Source organism: Protopterus annectens, chromosome 12.part0, assembly GCF_019279795.1.
Source record: "Protopterus annectens isolate FY-2018-M chromosome 12.part0, PAN1.0, whole genome shotgun sequence".
NCBI classification, from domain to species: domain Eukaryota; kingdom Metazoa; phylum Chordata; order Ceratodontiformes; family Protopteridae; genus Protopterus; species Protopterus annectens.
The window spans coordinates 952,544,031-952,561,375 of NC_056746.1; the positions used below are offsets into that span (position 1 = coordinate 952,544,031).

The following is a 17,345-nucleotide window of genomic DNA, read 5'->3' on the forward strand; positions in this document are numbered from 1 at the left end:
TTCTTAACCCCTACATATGTACCTTTAAAATTCTCTAGTTTCCTGATGATTTCATAAAAGGCCTGTCCTAGCAGCAGCAGTGCTGTACCTCTTCTTCCAGCACCATTAAGTACAAAACTAGCTTGCAATTTAAATCCCCTTTGCCCTAATTTGAGATTTCCTTCTCAAGACAGGTGAGTTTCCATTAAAGCAACCACGTCAGCCCCTTTTCTTCTCAATAGACTGAAGATTATACCCATTTTGACAAGGTTTGTTATCCCATTCAAACTCCAACTAAAAACCACTGTATTTATTATTTATACATGTTTAACCAAAGTATAGTGTCACCTGCAATGCAAGCACTGTGCTGCATTTTTCCTGAATTAGGGTCTTCCTTAATATTGGCCCTGCACCCCACGTCTTGCAGAATTAATTTAACCACTGCTTTACACTCCTGGGCATGTCCAGTCATGCTGGTTGAGTATGGCATTCCCACCATTTACACCTTAGTACTGTCACACTATTAATATTACACTGCAATCCTAATATTTTTAATATATGTAATTTACAAACTTGACATCTACTGCTTCCCAAAACACTGGCATACAAAGCTCAAGATAGACCCCCATGTGTATCTTGTTTTCAGTAATGGCTCTCATGCTAAAGTTCCAAACCACTCCTGCCCCCTCCACCAGAAAAGCTATAAGCATTTTGCTGTTTCCTTTCATGTGTGTCTATACAACAACTAGCCCCATTTTCATTCTCATCTCTGATCTATGAGAGACTCAGTGTGTTTGTGAAATGTCTTTAGTCTCGTTATTAATACATGAAAAGTCCTATACATTAACTGTCATTGCTTCACTTGTATTATTGTCCAATCCCTTTCCTCATTTAAGCATATCCTCTCTTAAATTTCTGAATAACACAGTGTGCTATCACATTTCCACCAACAAAGATAAGCTCATCAGCTATTAGAGCTTAATTTCCTGTAATATATATTTTGTCCTACAAGTACATGCATTCCCACAACTGCAGCATATTCTCAGTCACTCACTTATTTCAGTTCTCTTTGAAGGAATTCAAGCTTAATGCAATTTGCATAGATAGTGTTTTTTTATCTGATGACAAAAGACAAGGGGCAGCACAGTGGATAGTGTTGTCAGCTCACAGGTTCTATTCCCGGTGAGGTGCCTTCTGTGTAGAGTCTGCATGTCCTTCTTGTGTGTGTGGGTTTCTCCTGGGTGCTCCGGTTTCCTCTCACATTCTAAAGACATGCAGTAGGTGGACTGGACATGCTAAATTGGCTGTAGGTGTGTGTGTAGTGTGGAAGAAGTGTCACAACAGGGCTAGCCATCCAGCAGTGAAAACCTTAGCTCTAGATGATTGTCACTGGTGAAGTGACATCCGGACCCCATGTGCAAAAATGGGAAAAACAGGTTGTGGATGGATGGACTCCTTCCTAACTATGTTGGTGGTTCAATTTAGCCAGCAATTTCAGAACCTAACATCTTTTAAATAAAGAGAACAGCCTACTCGGCCTGGAGTTCACTTCAGTCATGTCGCCCTGCATGCCCATGCTTTACACTGTAGTTATTACATGGTATTGATGTTGCCACCCTTTCTTTCAACCGTTTTAATGCCTCTTTTGTGCCTGATGCTGTTTTCACTACTCCAGACTATGCAGATAGCTGGGTACTGAACCTGAACATGTAGCCATTTTGATTACAATCAAAAACGCTGCACATTATTGTCTCGTCTCCAGAGAATCATCCTAATCATTATAGACCCACAGTGTGTTACAGAGTCACTTTGCCCCAGGTTTCTGCAATAAAGAAAGGATTTGTTCTTATTTGTACATTACAAATCACTCTATCATTTGCCTCTATGGCCTGCAGTTGAATGACATCCACGCCATTCTATGTGACCTTTCCATCTAAATGTTGTACAGTGGCAATGCAGTTGATTCAGACAGCAACTGGACTACAGACCCTTCACAGTTTCTCCCGTCTAATTTCTAGTATCCCACTCAACCTGATGTTCTCCCCTGGGCTCTGTCCTGCTGATCTCTTAACTATTTTCTCCATCATACTCAACCTTGTTTCCATGGCATCAGCCTTCAACTGAAGCTGTTTAGTCTCTTAAAGCATGTCCTGAATGGCATCAGCATGATTGCTTAAGACAGACTTCATTTTTTGCACCCTGCCCTGTGTCTCTTGCATGAATTTTTCCAAGGTGCATTTCATTTTTATAGATATATATATATATATATATATATATATATATATATATATATATATATATCCTTTCTAACCTCCTCTGATTGATTATTATAGTTATCATCCAATATTTTATATGCTATACTAATTATTCCTTTTTAATGGCAGCTTTTGTTCTAGATTCTGTTAAAAACTCTACCAGTGCTGGTCTTTCATTTAGAACCCCTGCTGGTCTTTCATTTAGAACCCCATATTTCTTTCTCTTTGCCTATACTTTGATATCAATCCCTGCTAGGGAAGGCAATCTCTAACCTGCATTCCAAATAAATTCTTGGCGTCTTCCCATTCTGTCATCTTTCCCTGTCTAGTTATTTGCTCCAAGTACCTTAGTTCTTTTGCCAGTTTTCTCCAACAAGTTCCAGCCCCCTCTTGCCTATTGTCTGTGTCCCTAATTGCAGTCATCTCTATTGGCAGAATCTCCTTTCTCCCATTCCTGTGCTGGTTTAGTTCTTAGAATACTTTCTGCTACTTTATGGATATAATATTCTGTATGATTATTGTTATTCTCCGTAAAGGTCTGCATCCAAAATCCCAGTCTCTCCTTGTTTCTTGAGCTTCCCCCCTGCTTCATCATCATTCCTTTCCACTTTCAATTGTAGTTTTCTGCTTGTGCTGTGTATAGGAGCCTTAACTCTCTAGCTCTGAAATACCCCTTTAAATTGGGTCATCGCAATCCTCCCTGTTCTACTGGAAGAATCAGCTTATCCCACTTCACTCTTTCTGTCTTTGTCACCCAGATAACATCTTTCAGCTCTTTATTAGTTGCTACCCACAACTTTACCTCTAGTTGATAAAACTATGCCTGACCTATGATTAAAACTAAAGGGACTAAAACATTTTAAAAGCTTGTATCTTAACTGTCCATGTTCATATAACAAAGCTTCCATTTTCTCAGTTTTTGTATTATCTTTTGTTTTAGTCTTATTCTTTTTTCTAAACCTGGTAAAATCTTGTAACTCATGATAGTCTCTTAGCCCTCACCTTCCAAACCAAGTGTCAGATGCCAATAAGTGGTTCATGACAATAGAAAGAATGAGGGGAGCAAAAAACAGCTTGAAGCATTTCTAACTTCCATAATACATGGTTACCTCATATTACCTTTTGCCTCATTCTTGGATTTCCAGTCATCTGCTACACTTGCTCCGAATGATTTGGATTTCCTTATCCAATCAATTTTCATATTTTGCTACAACCATTGTGCTTCCATAAAACCATGTAAAACTTAAACTTCCTTAGAATACTCAGACAACAAAACTGGGAATAATCTCTGACATCTTAAAAATGGCATTGGTTACTTACCGACCTACTTTCTGAAAGTTTATTCTTACTTATTTAATTATTTATTAACTTGGGTAATTGGACTAATACATGCAATGATGTCCAGTCATATCCCAGGTCAAGTAGGAATAATTTAGAATAGTCACTAAGTAAAATGCTTTGGCAGATGGGAGGAAATCAGAATGCCTTAAGGATACCCATATGAATGTAGGGAGGACATGCAAAATGTGTACAGTTTGTTCAGTGTTCTGTAACACACCCCCTCCCCATTTTGTATGTGACTCCGAAACTTTGATAACCCTTCAGTACTTTTATGAATCAGACTAATTCAGTTTCACTTTCAACCAAGTGAATCATTTTTCTGTCCACCTCTACCTCACATGAATCACCATGCACACACCTCACGTTTCACTTCTCTAGGATTATTTTGCTCCTATCTTTGACTGAAGCAAGCATTTCTCTGCTATACTTGAGCTGGTACAATTCTGTCACAAGCCTTTGTTATTTGAAGCTACCTCACATCACAGTATCTGTTTTTTAATGCTTTCTAGTGTTTGTTTTCATACTACCTGAGACTGACTATTCCATAGTTATTTCTTGCAACTGTATTCATTAACAACCAAACATAAATCTCATGTAATAGACATGCAAAAGAAAAGACAGTACCTCTCTATCATTCTTCAAAGTAAACCAAGTCTTATTATCTCCCAAGACAGTAACTGGAAGAGTACAGAAAACCATATGGTTAACCTGACCAGTTCTGATTTGCAAAATGAATTATGTACTTGATGTAATGTTGGATCTTTTCATTCATGTCTGTCCTATACAATTTATGGGTCCTTATGCCGCTTGTCTGATCCAAGATGGCAAAACTAGAGCTGCTGTCTTGAGTCCCCTTAAGAATTATTTTTCCCATCATGCCCTGGCGTGAAACAATACCTCAGATCAAGTCTGAAACTAAGGAGAAAAGTCTTCAGGTTCCTCAAATGGCAATTAGGAAGGGTAGCGGAGAGAGGGTTGTCATTTCAGGCAGTTATGATTGAAAGGCGCCACCATTATAAAAAGTGAATAACTAATGTATTATATTCATTCAGTCCATCCAATCTGATTTATGGATCAGAATCCCAAGCTACCAAAAACTCTTGGGTAGCACCATGACAGGAGATCCTTTAGGACAATGGCTCCAAAGGAAGCCCTAGCCCTGGAAATAGGATCCGGTTTGTAGTGTTTAATAAAAGTATGCAGTGATCATGTTGCTGCCACACAGATCAGTTGAAGAACACCTGAAGAAGGCTGTGGAAGTAAACCTAAACCTAGTGGAATGGGCCTTAAATATGCCCAGCATACAGTGATTATGGGTTGAGTAAACGTAGAAAATGCAATCAGAAAGCTACCTTGTAAGAGGGACTTTGGATACATGACAGCCTGTTTTGTTAAATGTGAAGGAAACAGAAAGGTGGAAATCTTTCCTGAACAGTTTGGTTCCATAAAGGTAGAACTTCAATTGCTTATGGACATCAAGGGTATGCAAGATATAATTTTCTTTATTGCATAATTTGGAGAAAAGACTGGCAGGTGATTCAGTTGAATCATGCTTCCTTAGAAGCCACCTTGGAAAGAAAAGATGGATTTGTATAGAGACAGATTGTCTTTGTGGAAGGCTAAATAAGGTACAGTTCAAGTGGGAGCCTTAAGTTCCGAGACACCGTTCATGAAAATTTGGCTAGAGGAAATAAGGTTTACAATGAGAGAGGTTTCAGCCGAACTGCAGATGCTGGTTTAAATGGAGGTTTTGTCAAAGCCTTTAGAAAAATACTGAAGTCCCAAGAAGGAACTGGTTCTCTAATTTGATGTCAGAGAAGGGAAAACACATTTGAGACAGGCTTTACAAAGTTTATGTAAAGCCAGCAAGCATTTTTCTTGACCTGTGTGAAAATTAAAAATAGCAGCTAGTTGGACTTTGGTGGTGAATCTGGATCTTGTATCAAGCATATATGCTATAAACAAAGACAGTCAAGGATAGAGGCTACAAAAGGAGTTACTGTCTTGGGACGATGGCCAAATAATGAAGCTTTTCCACTTCCTGTGATACAGTTTGTGAGTGAATTCCTTCTGTTTAAGCCAACAAAATCCTAACAACATTGGAAAAGAAAGCTAGATTATTGGCCAAGTGGTTAGTTTTTTTTTCTAAACACTTTTATTAAAATATCACAGAAGACATAGCCACACATACATTAATAGAAAAGAAAACAAACAATATTAATATAGTTTCCGTTCACACACTTATGTTTTCTTTCTTTACAACTGTCTTTCAACCCATCATTACATAAATTGATGAATTCCCTCCTTCCCTTAAACCTCACTCCTCCTCCTAATCATAATTCTTCATGTATTGTTCCCAAAAGTTCCCAGAGGAAAGGGATAGGTAATCTTAAGTAAAAGACCTGCTCTGGTAGGGATTTTAGTCAAATCTATAAGAGAAGCTGCTCTTAAAAAAGGGAAAATTAGTAGGGCATATAAAATATTGCATGATAATTGTAAGAATAAATCAGAGGAGGTTAGAAAAGATTGGAAACATAGACTGGAAAAGTAATTTTCAAGAGAACAATAGGACATATGTATGGCTGCAGAGTACGTGACAGAGTCCATAAGGTTTAGGATCTTTGCTTGGAAGTGTTTTTATAAGTATTTTTATACCTCTTTAGCAGACTTCCTAGAATGTTTTCCGATTTAGATTGTAAATGTTGGAGGTGTGATGGGGAAGAAAGAGGTAACTGGAAACCTGTGTTTTGGAAGTGTAATAACTTGGCAGATTTTAAAAATTCTCTGCAGAGTACTCCACCAGATATACTAGGTGAGAAAATGGCTGTAACCAAGGAAATTATTCTTTTAAGCTGGGACCCAGGATTTGAAGTGGGTTAACATTGCACGGTGTTATGTTTAATCCTGTTGGCTGCCATAAAAGCAATTACTAGAAAATGGAAAGTAACATCTAAAACAACTGGATTTGAAGTACTGAATATTATAAAACAGATAAAAGAAATGGAAGAGGGATCTTTAGAAAAGTGAAGGAGCATGTTACATAGAAATAAATGAAAAAATGTGGGAGCAATACATGCAGAATAATGTTTAGGAGAAGGAGTGAGTTTTAAGGGAAATCAGGAATTCAACAATTGATGTAATGTTGGACTGATGATAATTACAAATGAAAAGATATGTTATGGGTGATGCATGTAAATGTAAAAAAATTTTAATATGGTTTGTTGCCTTTTCTGTTAATGTATATTTGCCTATGTATTCAGTAATAATTTAATAAAGGTTTAAAAAAAGTTGCTTAAAGCAACCTTTCTAAACTCGTACATGTTATCTGAATACTCCCTATTTTCAACCAAGTGATTAGTTTGAGGTTGAGAAGGTCTGGGTGAGGCTTCCTGGATGAATGGAGATCATCATCCTGCATTGGGTCTAATATTCAGGGGGATTCCCTTAGATGGGCCTGAGAATGGAAAAACAGATATGCCTGGGCCAGAAGGGGGTGTTGAGAATGACAGATGCCTTGCATTTGATTGCTTTCTGCAGAAACCTGAGAATCATGGGTAAGTGTGATTAAACATAACAGTAGGCCAGGGCTATCTTCATTGCTGGGTCCTTGTGTAAAAGAAACTTGACCAGGATGGCAAGATGTTTTATGCTGTAAGAATGAGATTTGAAACCCCACAAAGATCTTACAGCAAGAACTAAAGGGGTCCAAATTTATTCTGGTTTAGAAAATAAATGTGGTACAGGTAGCCCCTTCAACAGATGCAAGCCCATAGCTCAAAGGGGTCCACACAACAAAGAATACTGTTGGCAGTTTTCTGACAGGCAACTGCACTGCCCCTGAAGAGCTGCATGACTGCTTCCCTTTGGAGGCAGTGGGGGGCCATTTGTCCTTCTATTCTTCTGCGTGGATAGAGCTCATCAGTTAGAGGTGGTAAAAAGGAAAAATGTCTCCTTTCTTCACAAAAGAGCTACCCAAGAAGCCCCACTAGGTCAGACAGGATCAATATTTTATTCCAGTTTCTTTTTGGTTCAGAAAAAAAACAAGGGCCTCAGGCCTTTACTGGACCTCAGACAATTGAACAACCATGTCAGAAATCCCCAACTCAGGATGGCCACAGTACAGTCAGTTTTGTCTTTTCTCCAGGTAAATGAATGGATGTGCTGTGTAGCTGTTCGGGATGCCTACATCCACATCAAGATACCCAAAGTGCCTTTGTGATTGGGAGGGTGGCCTAATGGTTAAGGTGTTTGCCTTACAAACACAAGGTGCAGGGTTTGAGTCTCACAAGGGATAATTGGCTAGGCTTAAAATGGCTCGCAAGGTCAGTTAGCTTAGTACTAATCTATGAACCTATAAATCCATATCTTTGCTTCCACCTTAAAGCCAGTCACTTTCAATTCAGTTCCCTGCCTTTTGGTCTCACCACAGCCAAAAACCAACAATAGCCAGCACCAAGTAGCGAAACAAATTCTTTATTGTGGCTGTTCCAAGTATTAGTGTATAAAAACACTACATAAAACACTCCAGAATGTAGTGTATAGACACACTACATAAATCAAACCGGTTTCGGCATTAACATCCCTTCATCAGTATCTAAACAAACCGAAGCACCAGAACATTATTAAATACATACACCACTTCCTGTAATTAATTACAATTGCTCATTAAGCCCAGGTTTGAATAACCCCCCAAGCCTAATGATCCAATTTTTTTCGTTTTTATTTAATATAGAGTGCCAACCCATTTTAGTCAATCTATTTCTCTCTACATAATCAATAGCAATAAATTTGAACTGAGCTGTAGCATGGTGAATAGTATGTTTATATAAGGAGCTGGACATTCTTTCATTTCTAATGTCACTAAGATGTTCTGAAATTAGAATTTGTAAAGGTCTAGAGGTTTGACCCTCATAAAAGGCAGAGCAAGAACAACTGGCTAAATATATAAGCCAGTCTGTACTACAATTGCTACTAAAATACTACAATTCCCCAAAAAAATATTTTGTACTTTTAAATTGTTTGGACTTTAATACATGTTTGCAAGAGGCACAATGACCACAAGGGTTACAACCATGCTCACCAAGTATGTGGCGGTCATAAAGCCTCACCTGCACCTTTAGGGAATCTGAGTCTCTCCTTATCCAGGCAACTGGCTCCTAGCTTCCCTAACAATGGAGTCTCTGATCAAAGATAAGGATTATTTGCTGCATCTCTGTCTTTGGGTAATTCAGTAAACTACCAGAAATCATTCCTTCATTCAACTCAAACTATTCAGTTTATCATATATCATCTGGATATGACTACTTCAGTAGTGTCTCTTCCATCAGACAGAATTCAGACATTGAAATTAGCCATCCATAGGTTCATAGGTGTTTACTAAGTTAACAAACACAAGCGCCTTTTTAAGCTAGGCCATGCATCCCAAGTCTCTGACAGGTCTTAATACATTTGATTAGTGCAAGCAGGGGGTTGGGAGATGAAACATTTAGAAGCAGGGGCCTGTTTACAAGTTGCCTGTGTCCATTAGAGACATAGGTGCCAAACCAGGGATGTATTTCCTGTTCCCCATCCAACTGTCCAAACTACACTTGAATAGGGTAAGGGAGGAACTCTGCTTCACATGGATTGGGAGCCTGTTCTAGAGATGGGGTAGTCTCTGGGATGCATAACTACCTCTCCAGCAGGTCATATTTATATCACAGACAAGGTATGAATCTTTAGAATGTGTAATTCTGGTGCTATTTGTTTTGTGGATATGCAGGAAGTCCATCAGAGTGGGGTCTGACAGTGCCATGTATGCCAGGCATAGATCTTCCCTCAAAAGCCTGTAAGAGACAGAATATAAGGAAAGGGTCTTGAAACTGTCTGCACAGGACATTTTACTCACACACTGTATTCTTTCAGTGAGAAACCTCTGCGGATGTTCCAGTTGTTGGATATGCCTGGTTAGGTACATACCAAAGGGGGCACTGTAGTCAAGAATAGGTCCGATGAGTGCCAAATATAGTGGAACAATGACTTCCTTGGACTTAGATGCCATACGTTTGTTTATAAGTTGTGCAACATAGAATGATTTCCTCACTGCTGTAGACATGTGAAGGTGAAAGGATAGATTACTGTCTATGCGAGTCTGTAAGTCCCTGACTAATGGGTCAACTCTAAGTGGTGTGTTGCCAGTATTATAGTTACCAGGGGTGGATGAGTTCCAAAAGAATACTATTTGCATTTCTTGGCTTTTAGTTTTAGTCCCTTGCTCTGACAGTTGTTTGTCTGCGTCAGCCCTTCCTGGAGAACATTTGTGCCAGTGTGGGATTCAATGACACCTCCTAATTTGCAATCATTTGCAAATTTAGTCAGCCAGAGGCCATTGACATTGGTCTTGACTTCAGAGAAGTAAATGCCAAAAGGATGCATTTCCTTATCCCCACTGTACCCCCTGCAAAAGCGTGTTTGCAGTGGGTTTTGTAATTAAATCAAAAGGTGCTTCAACAAAGTATTAGTTTAAGGGTGTGCACACTTATGCAACCAGTTTGCTTTAAGTTTTTTATTTTTTCCCCGAACAGATTTGTTTGTTTTTCGATTGAATTGTACAGATTATAGGTCACATTAAAGGTGGGAAAAGTTTTGAAATGATTTATTTTGGTCTCATTTTTTATATCACAAAAAGCTGGCATTTTAACAGGGGTGTGTACATTTTTTATATCCACTGTAGATATTTTTAATATTTATGATGAAAATAATTCCTCTGCCGAATGCTTCAAACTTTGTGTAATATGTGTAAATGTTGTTCAAGTATTTTACATTCAAAATTTAACGTTGGTAATTATTTAATGTCTACACACACACACACACACACACACACACATATATATAAACATTTAGACGTAGTATAGCTTTAAAAAGGTGAGTAAACATAATTAATAATGCAAGAAATTCGTTTTTTTACCTCCATACCTTTTAACTGTCCAGATTTTCAAAGAATGTCCGGATGTTTACTTCATTTTTATTTTGGGTCTGTTTCTCGTAAAAGTTGATGTTTGCTGAAAATCATTTGGGGTTATAGTGACTTAGTAATGACATATATTTGAGTTTCTAAGTTTATAAGAGCAATTTTTTTTAAATCTGTCTCTATTTTAGAGCCTCCCCCCATTATTTTAGGCTTTATCCTGATATTTTGATCTAACAGGTTGAGAGGTAAGCATACTTCTTAACTACTGCTGTCACTGCTCAATCACTCAATCTCTCTCTCTCACACACACTCACACTTTTGCTTTCATACAAGCCAAGCATGCATGCAGTCGGACATAAACACAAACATGCACAAACACACTTTTCTATTTTTTTAAATAATCGGTTACTTTTATTTACACTTGATTAACAGCAAAAACACTGCTTAGCAAGCATAATATAATGACCTAATCTGTCTCACTCTCACTTTCATGCAGGCATACACTCACACACACAGATATACAAACACATTCATTTTTTTTAAATTCTCTATTTCAATTTTATGCTTGCTAAACACCAAAAGTGCTGCTTAGTGAGCATAAAATAATGGCGACCATTAACTTCTTTACTGTCTAAGCTTCATGGCACCTTAATTTGCTGCCATGAAGAGATGGACTAATTTTTCACTGAGTATTACCTGTATATTAACACCCTGCTGGAGAACATTTGTTTTCCAATCAGGGTGCCAATGTATGGTTGGCACATTCTTTAAAATACAGTAGTAAATAGTCAAGTAGTCAAAATTTAAGTCGGAGACAATGAGAGAGAGATACATTATAAACACGAGGAAATAGTTAAACAGTATACATTGCAGAGATAAAGACAGTTATGTATGGTATGTTTATCCAGTTATGTTAAAACCATTGCAGTGTTGTGGAATTTAATGAGGATGATCACAGATGAAAGAGTAGGTTATCTGTTAACCAGTGTCCCTAAAGCATTTCCGCATGGCTTCCTCATATGGGTGCTTTCACTGTTATTTTTTTAAGTTTTTCAATATGGACAGTGTTTTGATTTGGGAGGTGGTTCCACGTATCAGGCCCTACTTGACAGAAAGCGTTTTCCCCTATTACAGATCTGAAGTAGGGCCATATAATACTGACATCATCTTGGCTATTCCTTAAGGAGTAGTTCCCTGAATGAAAGCATATCTCACAACAGTGGACAGTGTCTTAACTTTAATAAAAACTGCAGTCATACTTTAAGCCTTTCCAAGCCAGTAACACTGGTTAGCAAAGGCAATCTGCAATAGATAGTATTTATTATGCAATAGTATTCTCCCTAGATTTAAGGCCAGTCCAGGAATACCTGCATTATATACTACAACTATTGTCTTCTATATTACCTTCCCATTTCCCTACTGTTCAGCAATTTCAATCCTAACAGGGGCCTCACTGATTGATTTCTTACTCACTTGCAAGCTGATTCTTCAGCTCAACCTGCTCCATTTGCCCTCACTACACTCAGGCTGACTCCACTCCCCTATCCTACCCCTATACCCACCCACCCCACTTACTCTAGATTTATACACTCTAACCACTCCCAGTTCACCATGTGACCTGTTATACTCCTCCTCTCTCAGAAATAGTTAAACCCACCTCTCTGTAAATTAACCACAACTCTCTGACTGCTCACATCCCACTTACTCTGCTCTCTATACTACATAGCCCCTTCATACTATCACCCAACTAGTTCTTACCCTATTCCATCTACCACCATATCAAACATCACAAAAACATTCTCCTGTTCCATTACACTCAAACATTTTCTCTTCCCATATCTATCCATGCTCTGTGTCTTTTTCAACTAACATAATTCCACATTAATTCAGTTGCAAACCTTATATTACAAACACTTGTTCTATAGACAATACATTTCCTGCAGTATCTTCCATACACCCATATCTTAAAATCATGCTCAAACTACAAATTACCATACTAGCAACCCTGGCAGCACTAGCTCACATTACCACATGTCATGCACACCTCATGGACCCAATCTCACACCACACCACCATTCCTACTAAGAAGGATACATCATTTACATTTCTCATCCAACCATTTAGCATTCGTACACCAAGCTCTCATCATACCACATCACCTATCAAAGCCTTCAATCAACCCACTAAACTATCTATAAAACATGACAAATACTTTACCAAATTCATAAAAACTTTGGCACGATTAATAGCTAGGCCATCTCTCATCAAGGGTATACAACCGAACCCTGGACCATCCATTTTTTAATAACACCTTACCTACCCAAAGCCACTCCCATACCATATTCACAATTCCTAGAAAAGCCACAGATATATCACTACTAAACATGAATATTCAAAGTATCTTAAATAAAACACAAGAAATTCACACAACTCTCTCAATATACTCCCCAGATATAGTCCTATTAACAGAATCATGGTTAAAACCTGATACCAGTAACAACGGAATACTAGCTCCAGCCTACAATATACTATGTAATGACCACAAAACCAAAAAAGGGTGGTGGCATTGCAATAATATTTAAAAATCACCTTACAATTGAAACATTGGAACTCCCCACCTTGCCTTTAGCAATATTGAACTTATCATTTCTAGACTTAAACGCATCTCCAAAAAAGTCTTAATATAATTGGATGTTACATTCCACCTGGTAATAATATTACAAGCCTTGAGAACTTACTTAACTGGGCCTTTGAGACACTGCCTCAGGAAACTATTATTATGGGTGAGTTTAACATACATCAACCTCCATGGGGTCTCTCAAACCATTAAAACACCAACAAGAACCGATAAATCAATCAACAGACATTCAGTCCTTGACTGGATTTTGATAAATAGACCAAACGAAACCTATCACTCTGGCTGCCTTCAAAACAGCTTGTGTAACCACCTGCCAACTTTCTTGATAAGACAATGCTCAGTCCTTGCCAAACCTACCACATACAAGCTAATAAGAGATAAAAAAAAACTTTGATACCATTAATTTTATATCAACTCTAGAAAAAATTAACTGGAAGCCTCTGAAGCTACTCAACCTTGAGGACGCTGTTAAATACTTCACTTCAGCCTTTCTAAACATCTTTGACTCATGTGCACCCCCAAGAACCATCAGAATTAAATCCACCTATTCTCCTTGGCTGACTAGAGACTAGATCCCTCCTAAAAACTAGAGATAAAGCTTGGGCCCGATGGCAAAAAAATAGATCCCAGGTTTCAAAATAAACTTAGAACTAAGAAACAAATCCAAAAAAGATGGTGAGGCAAGATAAAATAAACTATTACCATAACATACAAACTAAATACCAAAAACAACCCTCAAGTTCTGGACAGCCATCAATAACATTCTCCTTCCAGGTAAATCTACTACCCCCACACCAATTACCAAAATAGTTCTAAAAATATAGCCACACGATTCAATACATTCTTCACAGATTCCATTCTAGCACATTTCTCCTCAACCTCTGCCATATCAGCCACTGTTTCTAATATTGAAAATGCCTTTAACTTACAACCTGTATCTACCATTAAAAACTGCTAAATAAATTAAAAAACACCACTTTAGCCACAGATAAGTTCCCTTCAGAATTTCTGAAAATTGCTGCTGACATAATAGCTCACCCAATTACAATCCCCAGTTCATTCCGGAAAATCTAGTCCCAGACGTCTGGAAAATCACCCATATTATACCTCTCCATAAAAGAGGTAATTCTAAAGAAATCACTAACTATTGCCCTATTGCTATACTTTCTCCTCTACCTAAAATCTTAGAGAGGTACATACCCACAAAAGTCATGGGCTACCTCAACACACACAAGCTTCTGACAGACACAAAACATGGATTCTGACTTTCTCATAGCACCACCACTGCTCTTATGTCATTCACTCGTACAGTAAATAACCATAGAAATAATGGGCATTATGTATCTGCAGTTTTCCTGGACCTTTCTAAGGCCTTTGATATGGTAAATCACTGCAAACTTATTACTGCTCTCAGAACTAAATTTTAGTAATAACACCTTAAGCTGGTCCCAAAGCTACATATCAGGCCGTCTGCAGGCAGTTCAGTGGCAAAAGGAACTCTCCTCTGTACTCCCAGTCTCATTAGGGGTGCCTCAAGGCTCCTTCATTGGCCCTCTGCTATTCTCCATTTTCACAAATAATCTTCATACTCCTACAAAATATGCCTCAATTATCCAATACATAGATGATTCCAGGTCTATATTAAATTGTCAAAACGGCATTACAGTGAATGTCGTTTCACTGACATGTAAAAACCGAAATACTAAAACAGTAAAACTCCAGTTCACCGATTTTTTTTCCCCTAGGAAAAAAATCAGTAGACCAACAAAACAAAACACACCAGTTAAAACATTTTAAAGAGGGGGGCTTAGCCCCCACACCCCCCCAATGTGGGGGGCTGTGCCGCCACACCCTCCATAACTAAATATACCAACTCCAAGATCACACTACAGTGGGGTAAAGGGCAATGTCACGCCTCAGGCCAAGCAATTTTTTACCTAGGAAAAAAATCTCTGATCTGAGCTTTCGCTGTTTGAGCATTTCGCTCTTTATGTGTCAGCGAAACAGCATTCGCTGTAATGCCATTTTGACAATTCCCAATGATTCCACATTAATCTGTGCAGCACCTTCACTCTAGGAATTCCATTCTTTAACCCAAGACTCCTTCATATCTGTTGAGAAATGTCTCACAGATTCACAACTAATACTGAACCCTAACAAAACCCAACTCAATAATCTTCCACCCTACCAGACTCACTACAGACACCCCTACATTTAATATCACATCCCACAATATCACTGCAGTCTTCCTTGTTACACACACCAAATTATTGGGAGTACATATTGACTGCAACTTGAATGTTGACATCCACATCACCTTAACTGTAAAGAAAGTTCACAAAAAAGTGGACATTCTCTATGGAAATAAAACCTTTTCTCACAAAAGACACTTAAGGCCACATTAGCACGTAGACACCTTGTCTCAGCTCTCCTCTATGGCTCTCCAATCCAAATTAATCTCAGAAAAATGGATTTAACAAAACTAGAGTCATGCTACAACAAAATTAATAAAACACAAAAATAGCATTTCAGTGTCCAACTCAGAAAAACTAAAGTAAATGTGGCACAAAAACGCTGCTTCAAGCACAATATGAACAGACTTGATGTTAATGAATCCCAGCTAGGCGATCAAATACGTATAAAACACACACTTTTTATAAAAACAATAAATGTTTTTAGTGCTTTCATCCACATAAAGTGGACTTCATCAGAATACATAACCTGTTCATATTGTGCTTGAAGCAGCGTTTTTGTGCTACAGCTACATCAAAATTGCTAAGTTCGCCACTGACCCCCCCCCCCTACAGAAATCACCACTGTCAAGTATTAAAGCAGCTCAGTTGGCTGGAACTTCCCCAGCTTCTCCTTTACAACCACCTTACATTAACCCACAAAATGATGTACCATCCAGATAAAACTCCCTCACTTCAAAATCAAATACAACCCTATACTAGCAACAGGGTACTAGGATCACATAATAAACTCCTTCTCAAAGTAACTAAAGCAAACAATACAGTAGGAGCATCTCTCCTCTCTTATTACATTTTCAAAAAATGGAATTCCCTATCCATCAACATAACATCTAATAACGCCTTAGTACACTTCAAAAGTTCACTAAAGACCCACCTGGCAGGAACATGGCTCTGTAACTGTGGCAGCCCTGGCTAGATCAATGCCCATCTCCCCTCTATAAACTTATTGCTATCTTACTTCTATCTAGTGTAGCTACTATCATGATATGAGCCTCACTAAGTCTAGCTGAATATTCTAGCATAACTGCAAGCAGTTACTCAATCTTTAAGTGTTATACTTTTAATTGACTCTGCTCTGTTACAAACTTGTTCTCTATAAATGTTGCCATTGATTGTTTATGTTCTAATTTCATAAACCTTGTCACTTGTATTCTTCTATATTTTAATAATGTGTAAACGTATTTCTCAAACTCATGTTCAAATGTAATGTGTCTTAATTGCGGAGCTTTTCTCCACGGGCCTCCACTGAAAAAGGACATGTGTGTAGTCGTACTTTCCCGGTAACCAAATGTAAAATAAAATACATCTGTGCAAAAAATATATATAAATAAGTACTTGAAAATAAAAGTTGTTGCTTGTACAAGAAAATTATCTTTATAATATGCAAATCTGCTTTAAAATGTATTTCAGTATGATAGTAATTACCCACTAATATTTTTTGCAGAAATAAAAATTCACATGAAGAGCAAGAAGATGAACTGTCAGAGAAGTACACAGGCACTCAAAAACATCTCCAGAGTCAGTGAAAAGCCAATAACCACAATCTGCAAATAGTAAGTTGCATTCCAAGGCAGTGGGCAACTGACATACAGATGGTGAAGAAAAGCTCAAAATGATCATCTTCTCTGATTTAAGGTTTCTTATGAATATTTTAAGAGGTAAAGAAACAAAACTCAGACCTGACTTAAAAATAACTCTGTTAGAAAAAGGACAATCTTCAGTAACCTGTAGGACTTGAACCATAATCTTTAGTACTACTTGATAAATAAAACTTTTCCAGGCTGTCAGTCCTTGATCCAGTACCCCATAAAGTAACTGTACAGTACCCCTCTCCATTTCTGAGTCCAGAAAAATACTTAAGGTATTTACTACAGAAGAATAAAGGTTAGACAAATACAGGAGATGGAGGGAGTATATGTTACTGAACTTCT

General features: G+C 38.0%; 1 protein-coding gene across 3 annotated transcripts in view; it reads left to right on the plus strand.

Annotated features, from left to right (window-relative positions):
* Positions 1-17,345, plus strand: part of EDN3 (endothelin 3) — a 1,001,184-nt gene that overhangs the window by 800,118 nt on the left and 183,721 nt on the right. Inside the window, exon 4 of one of the 3 annotated variants that reach the window (XM_044089985.1) lies at positions 16,859-16,967. The exons of 1 other annotated variant lie outside the window; for it this stretch is intronic. In XM_044089985.1, coding sequence (XP_043945920.1) covers positions 16,859-16,940 — 82 coding nt within the window. In that variant the 3' untranslated portion in view covers positions 16,941-16,967. Of the gene's footprint in view, positions 1-16,858; positions 17,073-17,345 lie in introns of all 3 variants that reach the window. One more of the 3 variants, XR_006367120.1, reaches the window with a different exon arrangement.